Source organism: Hemiscyllium ocellatum, chromosome 45 (genome assembly GCF_020745735.1).
Source record: "Hemiscyllium ocellatum isolate sHemOce1 chromosome 45, sHemOce1.pat.X.cur, whole genome shotgun sequence".
In the NCBI taxonomy this organism is placed as follows: Eukaryota; Metazoa; Chordata; class Chondrichthyes; order Orectolobiformes; family Hemiscylliidae; genus Hemiscyllium; species Hemiscyllium ocellatum.
In genome coordinates, this window is record NC_083445.1 from 8,367,024 (window position 1) to 8,383,925 (window position 16,902).

A 16,902-nucleotide genomic window follows, 5' to 3' on the forward strand; every position below is an offset into this window, starting at 1 on the left:
CTTTCATTCCCTTTATGAGACTTCTGTCCATCTTTACTCTCCAGCCTCTCTCGTCAACAATTTTCTGGAAGTGACTAATTGTTAAAAGTTGCACCAGGATAACTTGATCATGAAACTCTAAAGTCATGCTGACGTTCACAGCGTGTCTACCCCTTTAATTCTTGGAGCTGGGATGGATTTTTTGCTGAGTCATTCTGGAGCCATGCTGCCTGAGATATTTAAAACCTCGCGAGTACTGGCTCCTTATAAAAGGAAGAAGCGCGGTGCAGAGAGTATTGGCTGCAAGATTAAAGCGTGGGGTTAATGTAAGTGCTGTAGAAATGGTCAAAAACAAAATGGATTATTTTGTTCGGCTTGTGCGTCGTGGATTTTTGCCTAGGGTTGTTTCACTTTTTGCTAAAAGTGAACGCAGTTGTCTTGTTTGTGTTTTGCACCCAATTCAGCAACAAAAATGCATTCGCAAGTCGGGAAGAGATTCCTTGTAAATTGAGTTATTGGCTGGGTTTTGATGGATTGAACGCCTCTGAAGTCGGAGCTGCAGTAAAAGAATAAAGGGCGCAGTGTGATCCAAATCCCCTTTGTTTAAAAACATGTCGGAGCTATTTTTCCTCCTATTTACAAAGCGACTTTCTGGGAAGGCCCTGTAAATCCCAGCTCCATCTCTTAAGTTCGACTTTTTAAAAAAACACTTCGCGATCCAACTAGTATTTTTCTTTAAGTAGCTGCTTTAAAAGGTACAAAAGCGCTTTGCAACTTTTCTGGTTCTATATAAAACATTCCCCATTCATTTTATTATTTCAATGTTTCGACTTCCTGTTCAGGTTGTTACAACCTGAGCTACAAGCCTTTCCCAAATCTAAGTATCTGCTTCTAATTTCATCTAAAGGATTCATTCTGTTACCAGTTGGGATTTCAAGCTGGGCACTTGGTAACATTTAATGCTAATGTTAAAGAAACAAGTGATTTGAGACCAAGCACTCGTCCCCGGGATGAATAGGGATGGAAGCTTAATGTTTCACTTAATGTAACTTGCTGTAATAGTTTCCACAGTAATCCCAGTTTGTAGTGACAATGGCACTCTCTCTGCTCCAAATTCTTATTCTAGAAACTGAAGCATTGAGGAAATACTCGTTCCTTTTAGACTTTTGCAATTGGCATACTTTGTCTTGCAATACTTGTCATGTGTACTCTAATCAGCATCCCTGAACAAGCACTATTTAGCTATACAGATTCAAGAGGAAAATCATTGATTAAAATGCATCATTAATGTCAATTTCTAGCAGGGCAAATGGAGGAAAAAATTCTTGGTGGCTTTTCCAATACCACCAGGCTATTTTTTTGAATCTTAAGACTGTGTTTAGCTAAAGTATATTTCTCTTTCCAAGTAAACCAGCTGCAGACTGACTTGCTCTCCAGTATCTGCAGTACTCAGTTTTTGCCAATGTTTAGGCTGTGTTGGATGTTGAGTTTAGTTATGAATCTGGCTGTTTTGCCCTGTGGGTATTGAACAGGTAGTTAATTTTTCTACTACTGCTTCTCATTGGATAAATGAGAATTCAGCTGGCCCTAAGGAAGCTTGTGGCCTTCAGTGAAGTTTCATTTGAGTCAATGATCCTTATCTTGAAAGGGTCAAGATGCTCATTGACACTGGTTGTTAGTAGAAATGTCAAATGAGAAGACCTGAACTTATTGGGTTGTTTTACCACTCTGTAAAATTGATTGGAGATATTGGTTTTCCCCTGTTTATTGGCTTTTGTCTCTTTCATGTAGTTAGACATGGATTGCATTCTGTAATTCACCAGATGAGACATTGTCCCAGTATGCACATTGCATGGGTTTTTGACTTGAGACAGTTCTCTCCTGCCCTCTAAGCCAATGCTGAGAATTTGACAGCAGATTACAACTAGAGAACAAGTTGGATCAATCAATGGCTGTTGTAGTAGAGGCCACTGCATTGGATTAGGTTGGAAATACTGACTAGTCTGAGCTTATGTAGTTTCCATCTGAGAACACTTGATTTTGCAGAGGTTAGTAACCTGTCTTGATGCAGCTGGTACAGATCTTTAAATTGCTGTAAATATTTGTAACTATGGTTTTTTATATCTTACTTGGCTTGGAACAGCTGATGGGTGAATCTGTTGCCTTAAATATAACTGCCACAATAACTTTGTACAATGCCAACTTGATTCAAGAAATGAATTTATGTTGAAACACAACAAACACTAAAGTTCTAAATCTGAGAATGTAGCTCAGATTCCTTGTTATAGTTAAACTTGCAAGACTACTTCATTCCTCTTTTTTTCAAATCAACCTGTCTCAAGCATGGATCCTACACCTGCATCTCCAAGACTAAAAACTACTCCCTGACCAGGAATCAAACTTGGGTTGCAGTAGTGACAGCCATACCATGGCTGTTTTAAATGGATCTGTTTGGTTTTTTATCTTCACAATATGAAGAATATTGTCACTGGTATTCCAGCTTTAGACTTTCTTTAAGTCTGTCCTTGTCATGAATCCATATTTCCCCTCTGCTGTTCTATCCAGCAGCCAGTGGAATATACCTGGTGTATTAATGAACCTGACTTATCTGTGAAAACTAGATAGTTGGGGCAACCCTTTCATAGCCAATATGAGCAACAGCACACCTGTAAATTGTAACAGGAGGTGGGGTTATTAACATTTTAATTCAATAGACTGTTTAAATATGTTGGGTTTGGTTCACTTGATCTGCATGGGTGGGGGGGAGCTGAGTATGATAGGTAGATGAAGGTGAAGATCTCTGGCATCTGCAGTCCTCCTCCTTCCTTGGAATCCAGCCTTGTGTGGTGCTGAAAAAGCACAGCTGGTCAGGTAGCATTTGAGGAACAATAGTTAGTTTCAGGCCTTCATCAGAATGGGCCCAGGGTGGAGGTGAGGGTAACAGAGTATGATGGGTAGGTGAAGATCCCTGGTATCTGCAGTCTTCACTTTCTCCTTGGAATCCAGTCTGTTCACTCACCTACAAACAATGTGCAATCCTACCAATGGGGCACTGGTTTATGCCAGAGTGTTCACAATGTACCCAGGAGTGTCTTAAGTGCTAGTCATTTTCCACAAGTTCAAATGCTGATTTTGTTCATCTATTTCTCTTTCTGCACAGTTACCATTCAAGATGTCAGCTGGAAATGCTAAAATTGGTCAGACCGCACCTGATTTCACAGCCAAAGCTGTGATGCCCAGTGGAGAGTTTGAGGACCTCACTTTGTCCAAATACAAAGGTTAATTTTATTTTGTGCTTGTAATCAATGGAGTGGAGCATGTGAACAGTTCTGTGTTGGTGTGCTCAATTTCAGCAATCTTGGCAAAGCTTAACAGGACTTTGTCCTAATGCTGGAATCTGAGCAAAATTCAATGTACATTAAGTACAAAGTCTGCTGAGGCCCTGCAGGTTGTATAGATAAGTTTTTTTGCAATGGATTTTAAGCATGATCTAATTAAGTTTTTTAAAATGAAAAATTGTAGTTATTTATGTCAACGGGGAGCAGCATGTATTTTAATCAGTCATACTGCTAAATGGAGCAGAACTTTGCCAAAGGCCAATTTAAATTCTCAACTTCATTACTTTAAAGGTCCCACTGTTTTGAAAATCAGGCACAGATCCACCATTATCTAACTTGAATATTATTCCCACTTACAGTTGTATTTTTGACCAGGCCAACATTTGAGTGCCTTTACCTAATACCAGAGCACTCATCTCAAAGGTGTCAGTGACAACACTGCTGTGGGTCTGGAGTCATTTGATTTCAGCCAAACTAAGATTTGCCTCCCTGAACAGTGTTGCAAAAATGTTGGTTACCATTACAACTGCCTTATAGTCCAGTTTGTTTTTAAAAGATTGTGTATCTCTATATTGTGGCTGGATTTGAATCTGATTTCTGGATTACTTATCATTGCACCACTTTCCTTTTTTGAAAGGAGGTCTTTTGAGTCCAGAAAGGATTGTCTCACTGCATAGGAGGCTACTTTGCATCTGTCTGCTCTGAAAGTCTTGCACAAGCTTACCTTGCCCCATAAGCCTGCAACATTTCTCCAACTATTTTGCAATTATATTTCCACCTTTTCGTAATTCATTCAGATCAGCTTGCCTCATCTAGATTTTTCTCTTTGCAAAGAAGTATGTTGGTAATAGTCTAGTTAAATGTTACTGTCTCAGCCACTTTCTACAGAGCATTTCAATTTTCTCATTCTAATTACATTTCAATGAGAAGACATTCTCTTAAAGAATTAGTCAGATGTACAGCATGGAAACAGACCCTTTGGTCCAACCTGTCCATGCTGACCAGATATCCCAATCTAATCCCAACTGCTAGCACTAGGCCCATACTCCTCCAAACCCTTCGTATTCGTATACCCATCCAGATGTCTTTTTAAATGTTGCAATTGTACTAGCCTTTCCATCACTTTCTCTGGCAGCTCATTCCATACACAACACCCTCTGTGAAGAGGTTTCCCCTTGGGTCCTCTTTTTTTTAAATATATCTTTACCCTGTCTCCCTAAACCTCTGCCCTCTAGTTCTGGACTATTTCTCTCTTCTCCTCCTCCTTCCGCCCCCCCCCCCCCTCCTCCAAGGGAAGACACTGTCTGTCTCTTTATCCTATCCATGCCCCTCATGATCTTAAACCTCTAAGGTCACCCCTCCGCCTCTGAAGCTCCAGGGAAAACAGGCCTAGCCTATTCAACCTCTCCCTATAGCTCCAATTCTCCAACACTTGCAAATCTTTTTCTGAACCCATTCAAGTTTCACAACATCCTTCCAATAGGAAGGAGACCAGAATTGATCACAATATTCCAACAATGTCCTGTACAGCTGCAACATGACCTCCTGACTCCATACTCCATACTCTTTCCAATAAAGGAAAGCATATCAATTGCTGTCTTCATTATCCTAAATACTCTACTTTCAAGGAGCTATGAACTAATATTGTCTTGACTTAGTCATGTTGCTTTAAATGTCCTTCCTCAGCACCTGAATAAGCTGTTTCAATCTAGCTTTCCAACTATTCTTGAATTGAATCTGCTGTAAAGCTGTATCTGATTGCATAATTAAGACCCTCATCCTCCTTGTTCAAATCTTTCCATTGTTGCTAAAACATTACCTCTTCAGATTAACTTGTATTTGCCATCTTCCTTCTCTAACAATCTTCCATACTTCCCTCTGATCATTCTTGCTACTTTTCAATAAATATTTATCTGGACAATTCATGACAAGGCAACATCCAGTAACAGATTAGAAAATTCTTGTCCATATCTAATGGTACCAAATTTTTCCCATTTCAGGAAAGTATGTTGTATTGTTCTTCTACCCCCTGGATTTCACCTTTGTGTGTCCAACGGAGATCATTGCATTCAGTGACCGAGCTGCTGAATTTCGCAAGATCAACTGTGAAGTAATTGGTGCTTCCACAGACTCTCACTTTAGCCACTTGGCCTGGTAAGAATTGTTGTAATCTGTACACTGTCCTGTTAGCAATGAGCTTGCAAATGGGTAGCTAGGGTCCATCTCTAAACTCGCTTGACTGCAAGCCAGTGCAGTTAAGCCTTCTGAGCTGCTTGATAGTCCAATGTCATTATGAATGACTTTTGTTTTGTTCCAAGACTTCATCCAGCAGGTTGATTTTCAGGCTATTTATCTAGTAACAAAAATTTCTTGGTCAAGAGATCTAGAATAAACTGAAGAATTGTAAAACTGTAAACATTGCTTGCTTAACTTTTTTGGTCCTTGCAGGTTTTTATCCAGTTTGTATAATATCAGGAAACAGGCACTAGGTATCAATGCTTATTTGACAAGCCAGTTCAGGCATAGGCCAGATGGTGCTTTTTGCACTAACACTTGTGATTCTGAATTGTCAACACTTGTAATACCCCTAGACCTTGGGAGGCACAAAATACACTTATTCTTTTTAAGTCTATTCTTTGATCAAGTCAACCTTCATCACTAAAAAGCAAATTTTGCTAACCCGAGTCAACTTTGAAAGGGATGATTACTTCCTTTTGAGCCAATAAAGGAATAGATTCCCAGCTGTTTAACAGTTGTTGGTTTGGATTTAGCTATAATACTACACTTTTGGCTAGCCAAACTAAACCAGCTATAAACTAGTGAAGCCAGTTTGTAGCATGTTCTATTTTAATCCATTGAATCTTTGAACACAAACCACTTTTTTAAAAGGAGGTAACATTGTGTTGAACACTTTTTTTACATGCCTATGCATTTGATTAAACTGGATATTTCACTTAAATTTGGAGCAATTCTCTTTTTTGCATTTAAGATTAACCTATTAATACAAACTTTTTTTCTTTAGGACCAAGACTCCTCGTAAACAAGGTGGCATTGGCCACATGGACATTCCACTGGTTGCTGACCTAACTCAGTCCATTGCCAAAGACTATGGCATTCTGAAGGAGGATGAGGGGATTGCTTACAGGTTGGTACAATATAGACTGGAGAAAGAGTGAGGTCTGCAGATGCTGGAGACCAGAGCTGAAAGTGTGTTGCTGGAAAAGTGCAGCAGGTCAGGCAGCATCCAAGGAACAGGAAATTTGACATTTCAGGCATACGCCCTTCTCCAGGAAGGGCTTATGCCTGAAACGTCAAATTTCCTGTTCCTTGGATGCTGCCTGACCTGCTGCACTTTTCCAGCAACACACTTTCAGCACAACGTAGACTGGGTTTTGTGAGGATTCACTTTGCATCTTCTTTATCTTCAGTCTTAGAACTGATCATTGTTTCTGCTGACAATCTCTAATGCTATTCATTCTTTGTGGTGAGTGTGTGTTGATACCCAAATCAAATATTCTCATTGGAACAGCACTGACTTTAAGGTAGTTGTTGGTAGAGTTGGTTTCAGCAGTTCTTTTAGCCAGAGATGAAGATTTTTGGAGGAAACATTTCTTCAAAGAATTGGAAGAAACCTTGTCTATCAAGGTGATCAGGGTTGATAGTTTTAGGGATGTTCACAAGTATTATTAATGACTTTTTGGGGTAACTTGCCACCTTCTCTCCCTATCTAGAGGGCTCTTTATTATTGATGAGAAAGGAATCCTGCGCCAGATTACAATCAATGACCTTCCAGTTGGCCGTTCAGTGGATGAAACCTTGAGGCTTGTTCAGGCTTTCCAGTTCACAGACAAGCACGGAGAAGGTAATGGTCTAGATTTCAATATTTCAAAATGAAAACTAGCAGTCTCTCAAGCTAAATTATCTTGTAATAGTCAGCTTTTTAATCTTCCACTTACAAAAAGTCACTAGGCAGCTACCTCAATGGATCATCTGGCTGATGGTAGCCTTTGATCAAGTTGCACTTAAACACAAGATTAACTTCAAGGTTTTAATTAGCATGTTCCTGTGATCAAATTTGGCACCTATCTATCCTAAGATCTAGAGAAAAGCAGAATCTTGCCAATTGAGACTGCATTTAAACATTGATAAAGATCTCTTCTAGAGCAGTGACTATACTGCAGTAGGAAATGGTACTAACAGGCATTTTGTATTCAATGGTGATCACTATGAAGCTAACTTTTTTAAAAATCTTGATCCCCCTCTAGTTTGCCCTGCTGGTTGGAAGCCTGGCAAGGACACCATCAAACCTAATGTTAATGAAAGCAAGAAGTTCTTTGAGAAACAATCCTAAACATTTCTGCTTCATCCATGCACTGAATATTAAATGAAGAAAATGTGTATTTTTGTTAAGCAGGCACTCAAAGACCTAGTGTAGATTGCTGTACATTAGGATGTTACTTGTCATTTTTTTAAGCACCTGAGTAACAAGGTCCAACTGTGCTCCTGTGAATGTTTTTGTTTTTTTAACTGTGCCAGAATAAAACTTGAACAAAATTTGTCTTGGTGTCTTGCTCAAACTGAAGGTAGCACATCCATGGTTAACATTGCATTAAAATGGTTCTTAGATCACTTCTAACCATTAGGTCACCTAGGCACACACTACAATTTCCTCTTTGTCTGCATGTGTGAGCATACTACCAGTAGTGGGCTCACCTAACAAGTATCTAAGTCACTTGCTCTTAAGGTGCATCCTTGTTGAGTCAATTAACTGTTGCTTGTACTGGTAGCAGATCTAACTCTATATTGTCTTGTTGGTCAGATCTCTTCTGCATGAGTATTAGTGAACTCTATCCATGTGCTTATGTCAATATTGCTCTCAGCCTAATCAAGTGTAATGTCAGTCAGTGTAGGTTCCACTTTCAAATGACTGACTACAGATTTGTACTTAGAAATTTTGAGCCAGGCTCCAAGTGTGCAAAGATTATAGGTTGAGGCTGCTAATGCTCAATGCTGTGCTCCTAGAATGGCTAACAATGTTTCTATAATGTAGCACTTTGTCTTGAATTGCAGTCATATGTAGGAAAATGGCAGTCAACTTGTCCAGTAAGTTTCTACAACTAATAGGACTCTTCAAAAAGAACATCGGCCAGGATGATAACTCCCTGTTGTTCAGTGTAGTCCTATGGGATCTTTCACATCTACCTGAGCGTATCATGTCTTCACCTCATCATGATGTATGAAGGTGATTGCCAAAACAGTGGAGGCATTAGCTTGTTTGTGCTTGATTTACAGATTGGTGCAGGTTCAAAAATCATTCAATAGATCAATAGTACTGCTGTCACTGAGCCATGATTCCAAACTGCATTCCTGCTTTGTATTGTCCAAAGATCACTTAGTACTATGAGGAGGGAGTTACCTTGATTCTGTTAACTGGTGATCCTCACTAGGAGGTGGCTATTTAGTTAGATTCTCTCCATCACTGCTCTCTAGGAGACAACAACCTAGCAGGTACCTATCTACATTTACTGTAGAATTAATATCTTGAGTTTGCCAGCCTGTTCCTCAGGTGCCTACCATACCACCCCAAACCTATCTTCACAATCCTGCCATTCCACCACCACCTTCTGCTATCAAGTGCTAGTCACACATTCTAATCCTCCAGATGCTCCCTGCCTCAATGGATGTTAAACTTCTCCCACTGGAGAAAGGGAGGACTGGATCAGAACTTAATGTGCATCCAAGGAACAGGAGAATCAATGTTTTGGGCATATTCCCTTCTTTGGGAATGAGGAGGATGTGCCAAACAGGCTAAGATAAAAGGTAGGGAGGAGGGGCATGGGGAATACAATAGGTGGAAGGAGGTGAGGGTGATAGGCTGGAGAGGTCAGGAAGAAGATTGCAGGTCAAGAAGGTGGTGCTGGGGCTGAGAGTTGGGACTAAAAAGGTTTGGGGAGGGGGGGGGGGTGTGGGAAAGAGGGGAAATGAGAAATCTGCATTCATCCCTTGTGGTTGAAGGGTTCCTAGGCAGAAGATGAGGTGCTCTTTCTACAGGTGTTGTGTTGCCATGGTCTGGTGATGGAGGAGACCAGGGACCTGCATATCCCTGGCAGAGTGGGAGGGGGAGTTAATGTTAAACACATGCAGGTCTTTGGCTGCCTCCATCACCAGACCATGGCAACATGATGCCTGGAGGAAGAGTACCTCATCTTCTTCCGCCTAGGAACCCTCCAACCACAAGGGATGAATGCAGATTTCTCCAGCTTTCTCATTTTACACCCCCACCCCCCCCCCCCCCCTCCCCCAAACCTTTTCTCAATCCCAACCCTCAGTACCACTGCCTCTCCAGCCTATCACCCTCCCCTTAACCTCCTTCCACCTATTGTATTCCCAACCGCCCTCCCCCAACTCCATCCTCCCTACCTTTTTATCTTGGCCTGCTTGGCACACTCTCTCCTCATTCCTGAAGAAGGCTTGTGCCCGAAATGTCGATTCTCCTGTTCCTTGGATGCTGCCTGACCTGCTGTGCTTTTCCAGCAACACATTTTTACCCAGTGGAGAGGGAAATGGCACAGGGCAGGGTGACATGAGGCACATAAGATGGCCACTGGATCATAATATGGAGCAGAAACAACAGAGTAGCTACAGACACTGCTTGGGGCCACCACACTGCACTTGCAACCCAGTTGACAGGTTTGGCAGAAAATACATGAGTAATGAACACTACCTGCTGAAGTGTCTGGGTCCAGCCAACCCCTCTTAATAGAAATGCTAACAGCTTGACACAGACTCAGTATAAAATGCCAATAGCCAGGGCTGCAAATAATCATCCTTCTCAGGCAGTGATTAGTGCTCATTACTACAGCAATGGATTTCCAAGCAGAGGTTGAAACTGACCATGACCATTCGGAAATTAACAAGGCTGCACTGGGACTGACAAAGACTGCATCAAAACTGTACAGGGCCCTGGTGAGACCACACCTGGAGTACTGTGCGCAGTTCTGGTCTCCAAATTTGAGGAAAGACATTCTGGCTATTGAGGGAGTGCAGCGTAGGTTCACGAGGTCAATTCCTGGAATGGAGGGATTACCTTACACTGAAAGACTGAAGTGACTGGGCTTGTATACCCTTGAGTTTAGAAGACTGAGAGGGGATATGATTGAGACATATAAGATTATGAAAGGATTGGACACTCTGGCAGCAGGAAACATGTTTCCGCTGATGGGTGAGTGCCGAACCAGAGGACACAGCTTAAAAATACGGGGTAGATCATTTAGGACAGAGATGAGGAGAAACTTCTTCACCCAGAGAGTGGTGGCTTTGTGGAATGCTCTGCCCCAGAGGGCAGTGGAGGCCCAGTCTCTGGATTCATTTAAGAAGGAGTTGGATAGAGGGTGGAATCAAGGGTTATGGAGATAAGGCAGGAAGCGGATACTGATTAGGAATGATCAGCCATGATCATATTGAATGGCGGTGCAGGCTCGAAGGGATGAATGGCCTACTCCTGCACCTATTGTCTATTGTCTAAAACCAATCAATGATTTTGCAATGATTGCCATAAACAAACCATGTTACAAAGACAATCTCATCATTTATATATTGTATCACAAGATGTATAAAAGTTTCTTGACGTGTGCTTCGGGTCAAGAGAAGACTCGCAGCTGACCACTGTGCTGTTGGTGTCTTTCTCTTCCCCGGAGCTCTGCTATTTCCTTGGACAAATAAACCCTGATTCTGACTCAGACTGGTGATTTTCCCCATAACAATTGGCGCTGCAAGCAGGGTTCTTATTACCGGTGCCCTGGTCCAAGGCCACGATCGGGGGGACCAGGGTAAGAACCAATTTGTACCTGCAAATGGGAAGAGTCAAACTGGGCCAAGGGCACAGTTTAAAATGTATACCAATTGTAATGTCTAATTTGCTACAGTACGGAGTTGAATTTTTTTAATTATATGTCTGTGGAGAATAAGTATTAACTACTGTAAGAATCTGCTGGTTGTGCTGAAACAGCCAGAGGATAAGGTCATGCCTGTCTTAAAAGCCCTGCCCTAAATTGGTTGTTTAGAGGGGTAACACCCCACACAAAGGTTGAGAATTGAAGTGCCAAGGGTAATAGAAGCACAAGTGGCAATGTCAGGTAGAGAGGTCGGAGCTTTATACCTGAGTTCGGAAAATTAGCTGAACTGATCCAGAGACTAATTAAAGGAGGCAACCCCACCTAGGGTCCAGAACAGGAGGAGGCATGCAGTCAGCTTAAAATTTGACTCATATCGGCCCCTGGGCTAGGGCTGCCAGATCCCAGCAAGGATAATGAGGGAGGGTTTTACTCCGCACTGGTCACCCAAGACCATGGTAGCAGGTGAAGGCCCGTAGGGTACTACTCACCTACAGAAGAGCCGGTGGTCACCGGGTTGTCCAAGTGTATAGCAGCCTTAGATCGTGCTGCTTGGGCTGTTGGGGTTAGCGAGCCCACAGTAATGCCAGGGAATGTCATCCTCGTAGAGATGCTAAACACAGGGAAAACTGAGGGCCGTTTCCAATATGAGAAGGGCAAAGTGGGAGGCAGTCCTTTCGCCCCCAAGTCGCTCCGTGGTAATAGTCAGGAATATGGCAGAAAACCCAGCTGAGGAAATTCTAGACAGAGGGGAACCGCACACAGTGGGGATACAGATGGGGATGGGGATAGGGGGGGCGAGGAGACTCTCTTCGTGAACTGGTCACAAAAATACGTAGCAGGTTCGCCCCAAACAGGGTGGGCTGTGGTAAATGATAAGTTAGAAACAGTTATGTCTGGGAGGATTGATGGAAGTCAGTCCACACAGATAGCACTCACCAAAGCAATGGAACTAGCAAAAGGAAAAACCATGAATATATAAACGGACAGTCAATATGCCTTCAGTGTAGTCCATGACTACATGGGGTAGAAGAGGGTTCACCACTGCAGGGGGAGCCCCTAACAGACACCAATTAAGAATTCAGGCACTTCCCGTACCAGTGAACAGCCAAAGGAGGCTGCAGTAATAAAACTAAAGGCCCATCAAAAAGATCCCGCAAAAGATGCACCAAATTGGCTACAATTCAAAGGAAACTAAGCAGCAGACTGAGCAGCTCAGAAAGCCCTAGAACAAGAAACCATTAACAAAACTGCAATAGCCACCATTGAATTAGCGAACGATGCTATCCAAATTCAGCAGGATACCTCGCAGGAAGAGAGAGCAATGGGAACTGCAGGGGGCATTCAAAGGGGAGGGTGGTGTCTGGAGGCCAGCAGACAAGGTGGTCGCACTAGCGTGTATACAGAACACATTGCTTGAGCTACACTACAGGCTCTCCCGTACAGGTCGAGAGGCCGTGATAGCAAGCCTAGGGAGAGAGTGGTGGGGGAAAGGAATGGGAAGAGACGTGGCCAAGTACTGCCGCAGGTGCATGGTTTAGTGCACAGCATTACCCAGGGAGACCCATAGAAGTTAGGATGGAACACCAGCCCAGACCAAAGGGACCCTGGGAACACCTTTGGATAGATTTTACAGGGTCACTACCACCTTCCCATGGGAAAACGTACTGGTCATCACAAACCAATTCACCCGGTGGGTAGAAGCATTCCCGACCTAAAGCTGCACTGTGACCACTGTAGGCAGAAAAGGTAATTCCTAGGTGGGTGGTACTCCTCCAGATCGACTCCGACCAGGGACACATTTTACAGGCAAAGTCATGCCAATTGCTCGGCATTAGACAAACATTTCACATTCCCCATCATCCCCAGAGCTCAGGGAGAATGAACAGAACGCACAAAGATGATTTAGCTAAGGCTATGCAAACTCCAGGCAGAACATGGGCTGAGGTGCTGCCAACCAGACTAACGAGATTAACAGGTAACTGGGCTAACACCATATGAATTAATGACCGGGCGAGCAATGCAATTGCCTGAGACAATAATCGCAGGTGGCACTGATATGGATCCACTAAAAGACAAAATTCGGCGATATGTCATAGAATTAGGCGCCCAAGTGAAAGGGATGCGGAAATCTGTAAATGACAAATAGGATGAAAAGGAAAGGGGAACTCGGAATCTTCCCTGAGGTCCCAACAGCAGGAAGCCACGCCCTGGTGCGAGCATTGCCTGACAAACCAGGCTTTGCCCCAAAGTGGAATGGGCCATACGACATGATAATACCTGGGGGCACCTGCACCTGCCTGGACATTAAAGGAAAAGCACATGGAAGCATTGGACCCAACTAAAACTGCCTAAAGACTCCTGTGACCAAACTAATGTCATTGACCATTCCCCAGGTACCAGCAGCAAAAGCAGACAAGACAGTCATCACGGGGAGAGTACCGAAAACACAACAGAACAAGGCACGACTGCACCTCTTAACGGGAACAAAGACTTTAACTGTTAACACTGTTTTAATTGCAATATGTATATACCTATCTGTATGTCATTGTATTTAAGTGTCACAACTGTTGGGAGCATGTCAGGATTTAAAGATAACCTCTTCTATAAAACCCACCTCAGTTTCCATGGGTGCAATCAGTGGAATCCCTATTTGTGGCTACCCCAGTGTGGACCCCTCACAACCGTATACAGTGGACACCTTGGGAGTGCCGTGTGAAGGGCAGATAGGGAAACACAAGCGGGGATTTCAGGGTAGATATGTGCAGCTGGGCAGGACCCACCCATGGGGCCGGGCCCCCCAGCCTAGGGAGGGGAAGACCCATTTAAAATCCAGTAATTACCCACTCTGTTTCACAGGACAGGATGGGGATGCGTTTATGCCCTGGTTCCCAAAAATGACTCTTGCATCCAGACACAGTGCCCTTATCAGCACAGTACAGTCAATAAAGAGTTGGATAGAGCTCTTTATAAGGATAGTGGAATCAAGGGTTATGGGGATAAGGCAGGAACAGGATACTGATTGAGGATGATCAGCCATGATCACAATGGCTCGAAGGGCAGAATGGCCTACTCCTGCATCTATTGTCTATTGTCTATAAGGGACAGTTTATCTACACCTGCAGTGAGCAGGCATGTTTGAATGTGACCGCGGGCAGACACTTCATATGTCGTCAGTGCAATGGCACCCATGTCAGCTCTGCCACATGGACGCACATGTTCGATACTTACCAGCAAGGGGGATCGGGGGCAACATGAGTGGACAGACAAACAGAAGAACAGGACAATGTCTATCATTGAGCAGCGACGGGATTTGTTTTCCTATTTAAGGGGACTTAGCCCAGACCTCCCAAACCTGTTCGCAGTAGGCACAACTGTGCCCCTTACTGTACCGTTCCCCAGTGGGGGCCATATTCGGAGAAGGATACTGACCCGCTCCATCAGTCAGGAGTTCTGTGCTGACTGGCAGGCCTCCATCACTTTGGGGTCACCACCGGGTTATGGAATCTTGGGATCTCTATCTTTGGGGGGAGGGTGCAGCAGGGGTCATCAGCGCTAAAAACTGAAATGATCTTGTATGTGGCCTGACTAAGCAATTAACACAAAGCTGGCTGAACTCAGTCTCTACACACAGCAGACATGTTACGCTGTGGCTTATCAAATATCACAGCAAGGGGGAGTTTGTACAGTTATTGGTGATAATTGTACCACCCATGTTATTGATGCCTCTTATAATATTACAGAAGCCTCAAGATTATCTGAGACCAGCTGGACAGTTTTCGACAGGGAGCTACAATTACAGACAGCTGGCTAAACTGTTGCTAGGTAAACGTTGGGGACCCTATTTGGCACACGGGATAGTTCTCCTCATTGCACTCCTGCTGGTACTCAGTGTGGGCCTTGGGTGTTTAAAGCTCTGCTGTAAGGTGCTACTGACAAGAACTTTACCAGCAGCAACTGTCACCACGGAAGAGCCCCCAATGAAATTGGCACTCCATGATACCCCTCGGGAGGGGGAGCTCCTACCTCTACATGCAAATTGGGTGGTTTGCAGGAGATCTCTGAAGTCGCCTCCTTGACCACAAAGTGGGGGACTGAAATGGGAGATGGCACGGGGCACACAGACACACAAGATGGCCGCTGAGCCATCAGTTGGCCAACTTGACACACAAGATGGCTGCCAGATCACAATATGGAGAGGAAACAGCAGAGCAGATACAGACACTGCCTGGGGCCACCAGAATGCCAGCACAATGTATTCATAACTCAGTTGATTAGTTTAAGGTAGGTGGCGAGAGGATACACGAGTAACAAACACTGCCCGCCAAAGTGTCTAGGTATAGCCTCTTATAGAAATGCCAACAGTTTGATACAGATTCAATACAAAATGCTATTAGCCAGGGCTGCAGTAACCGTCCTTCTCAGGAAGAGCGATTAGCGCCCGTTACTACAGCAATGGATTTCTGTGCAATCAGTGAAACTGACAATATCTACACTGAAAATGACAATGACCATGTGGAAATTAACAAAGGCTGCACTGGAACTGACAAAGACTGTTTCAAAGCTATCAATGATTTTGCAATGATTGCCACAAACAAACCATGTTACAAAGACAATAATCTCATCACTGACCTATTGTATCACAAGATGTATAAAGGTTTCTTGACGTGCTCCAGGACGAGAGAAGACTCACAGCTGACCACTGTGCTGTTGGTGTCTTTCTCTCCCCGGAGCTCTGGTATTCCCTTGTGCAAGTAAACTCAGTCATTGAACCCCGATTCTGACTCGGAGACTGGTGTTTTTCCCCACCATGCCTCCGAGTTAATCCATGGGCCATAGAATCATAGAGATGTACAGCACAGAAAGAGACCCTTCGGTCCAACCTGTCCATGCCAACCAAATATCCCAACCCAATCTAGTCCCACCTGCTGGCACCCGACCCATATCCCTCCAAACCCTTCCTATTCATATACCCATCTCAAATGCCTCTTAAATGTTGCAATTGTACCAGCCTCCACCACTTCCTTTGGCAACTCATTCCATACACGTACCACCCTCTGCGTGAAAATGTTGCCCCTTAGGTCTCTTTTATATCTTTCCCCTCTCACCCTAAACCTATGCCCTCTAGTTCTGAACTCCCCCAACCCAGGGAAAAGACTTTGTCTATTTATCCTATCCATGCCCCTCATAATTTTGTAAACCTCTATAAGGTCACCCCTCAGCCTCTGACACTCCAGGGAAAACAGCCCCAACCTGTTCAGCCTCTCCCAACAGCAAAATCCTCCAACCCTGGCAACATCCTTGTAAATCTTTAATGAACCCTTTCAAGTTTCACAACATCTTTCCGGTAGGAAGGAGACCAGAATTGCATGCAATATTCCAACAGTGCTCTAACCAATGTCCTGTACAGCCGCAACATGACCTCCCAACTCTTGTAGGAGAAAGTGAGGACTGCAGATGCTGGAGATAAGAGCTGAAAATGTGTTGCTAGAAAAGTGCAGCAGGTCAGGCAGCATCCAAGGAGCAGGAAAATTAACGTTTTGGGCATGAGCCCTTCTTCAGGAATGAGGAAAGGGTGCCAAGCAGGCTAAGATAAAAAGTAGGGAGGAGGGACTTGGGGGAGGGGCTTTGGAAATGCGATAGGTGGAAGGAGGTTAAAGCGAGGGTGATAAGGTGAGGGTGATAGGCCGAAG

At 43.8% G+C, this 16,902-nt stretch overlaps 1 protein-coding gene across 1 annotated transcript; it reads left to right on the top strand.

Annotated features, from left to right (window-relative positions):
• The first annotated feature begins 200 nt into the window (after window positions 1-200).
• Window positions 201-7,871, top strand: prdx2 (peroxiredoxin 2). The gene is made up of 6 exons (XM_060855232.1): window positions 201-305; window positions 3,140-3,257; window positions 5,318-5,471; window positions 6,340-6,462; window positions 7,049-7,179; window positions 7,583-7,871. Exons 2-6 carry the CDS (start codon window positions 3,152-3,154, stop codon window positions 7,666-7,668), a joined length of 600 nt encoding a protein of 199 aa, XP_060711215.1. The 5' UTR covers window positions 201-305; window positions 3,140-3,151; the 3' UTR covers window positions 7,669-7,871.
• Window positions 7,872-16,902: the final 9,031 nt, after the last annotated feature.

What these genes read in the sequence shown, in the direction of transcription:
- prdx2 (XM_060855232.1), top strand. Translation starts at nt 3,152, where the DNA reads ATGTCAGCTGGAAATGCTAAAATTGGTCAGACCGCACCTGATTTCACA. An exon ending in GATGAGGGGATTGCTTACAG is followed by an intron (nt 6,463 to 7,048) that starts GTTGGTACAATA and finishes CTCCCTATCTAG; the next exon opens with AGGGCTCTTTATTATTGATG. An exon ending in CACAGACAAGCACGGAGAAG is followed by an intron (nt 7,180 to 7,582) that starts GTAATGGTCTAG and finishes ATCCCCCTCTAG; the next exon opens with TTTGCCCTGCTGGTTGGAAG.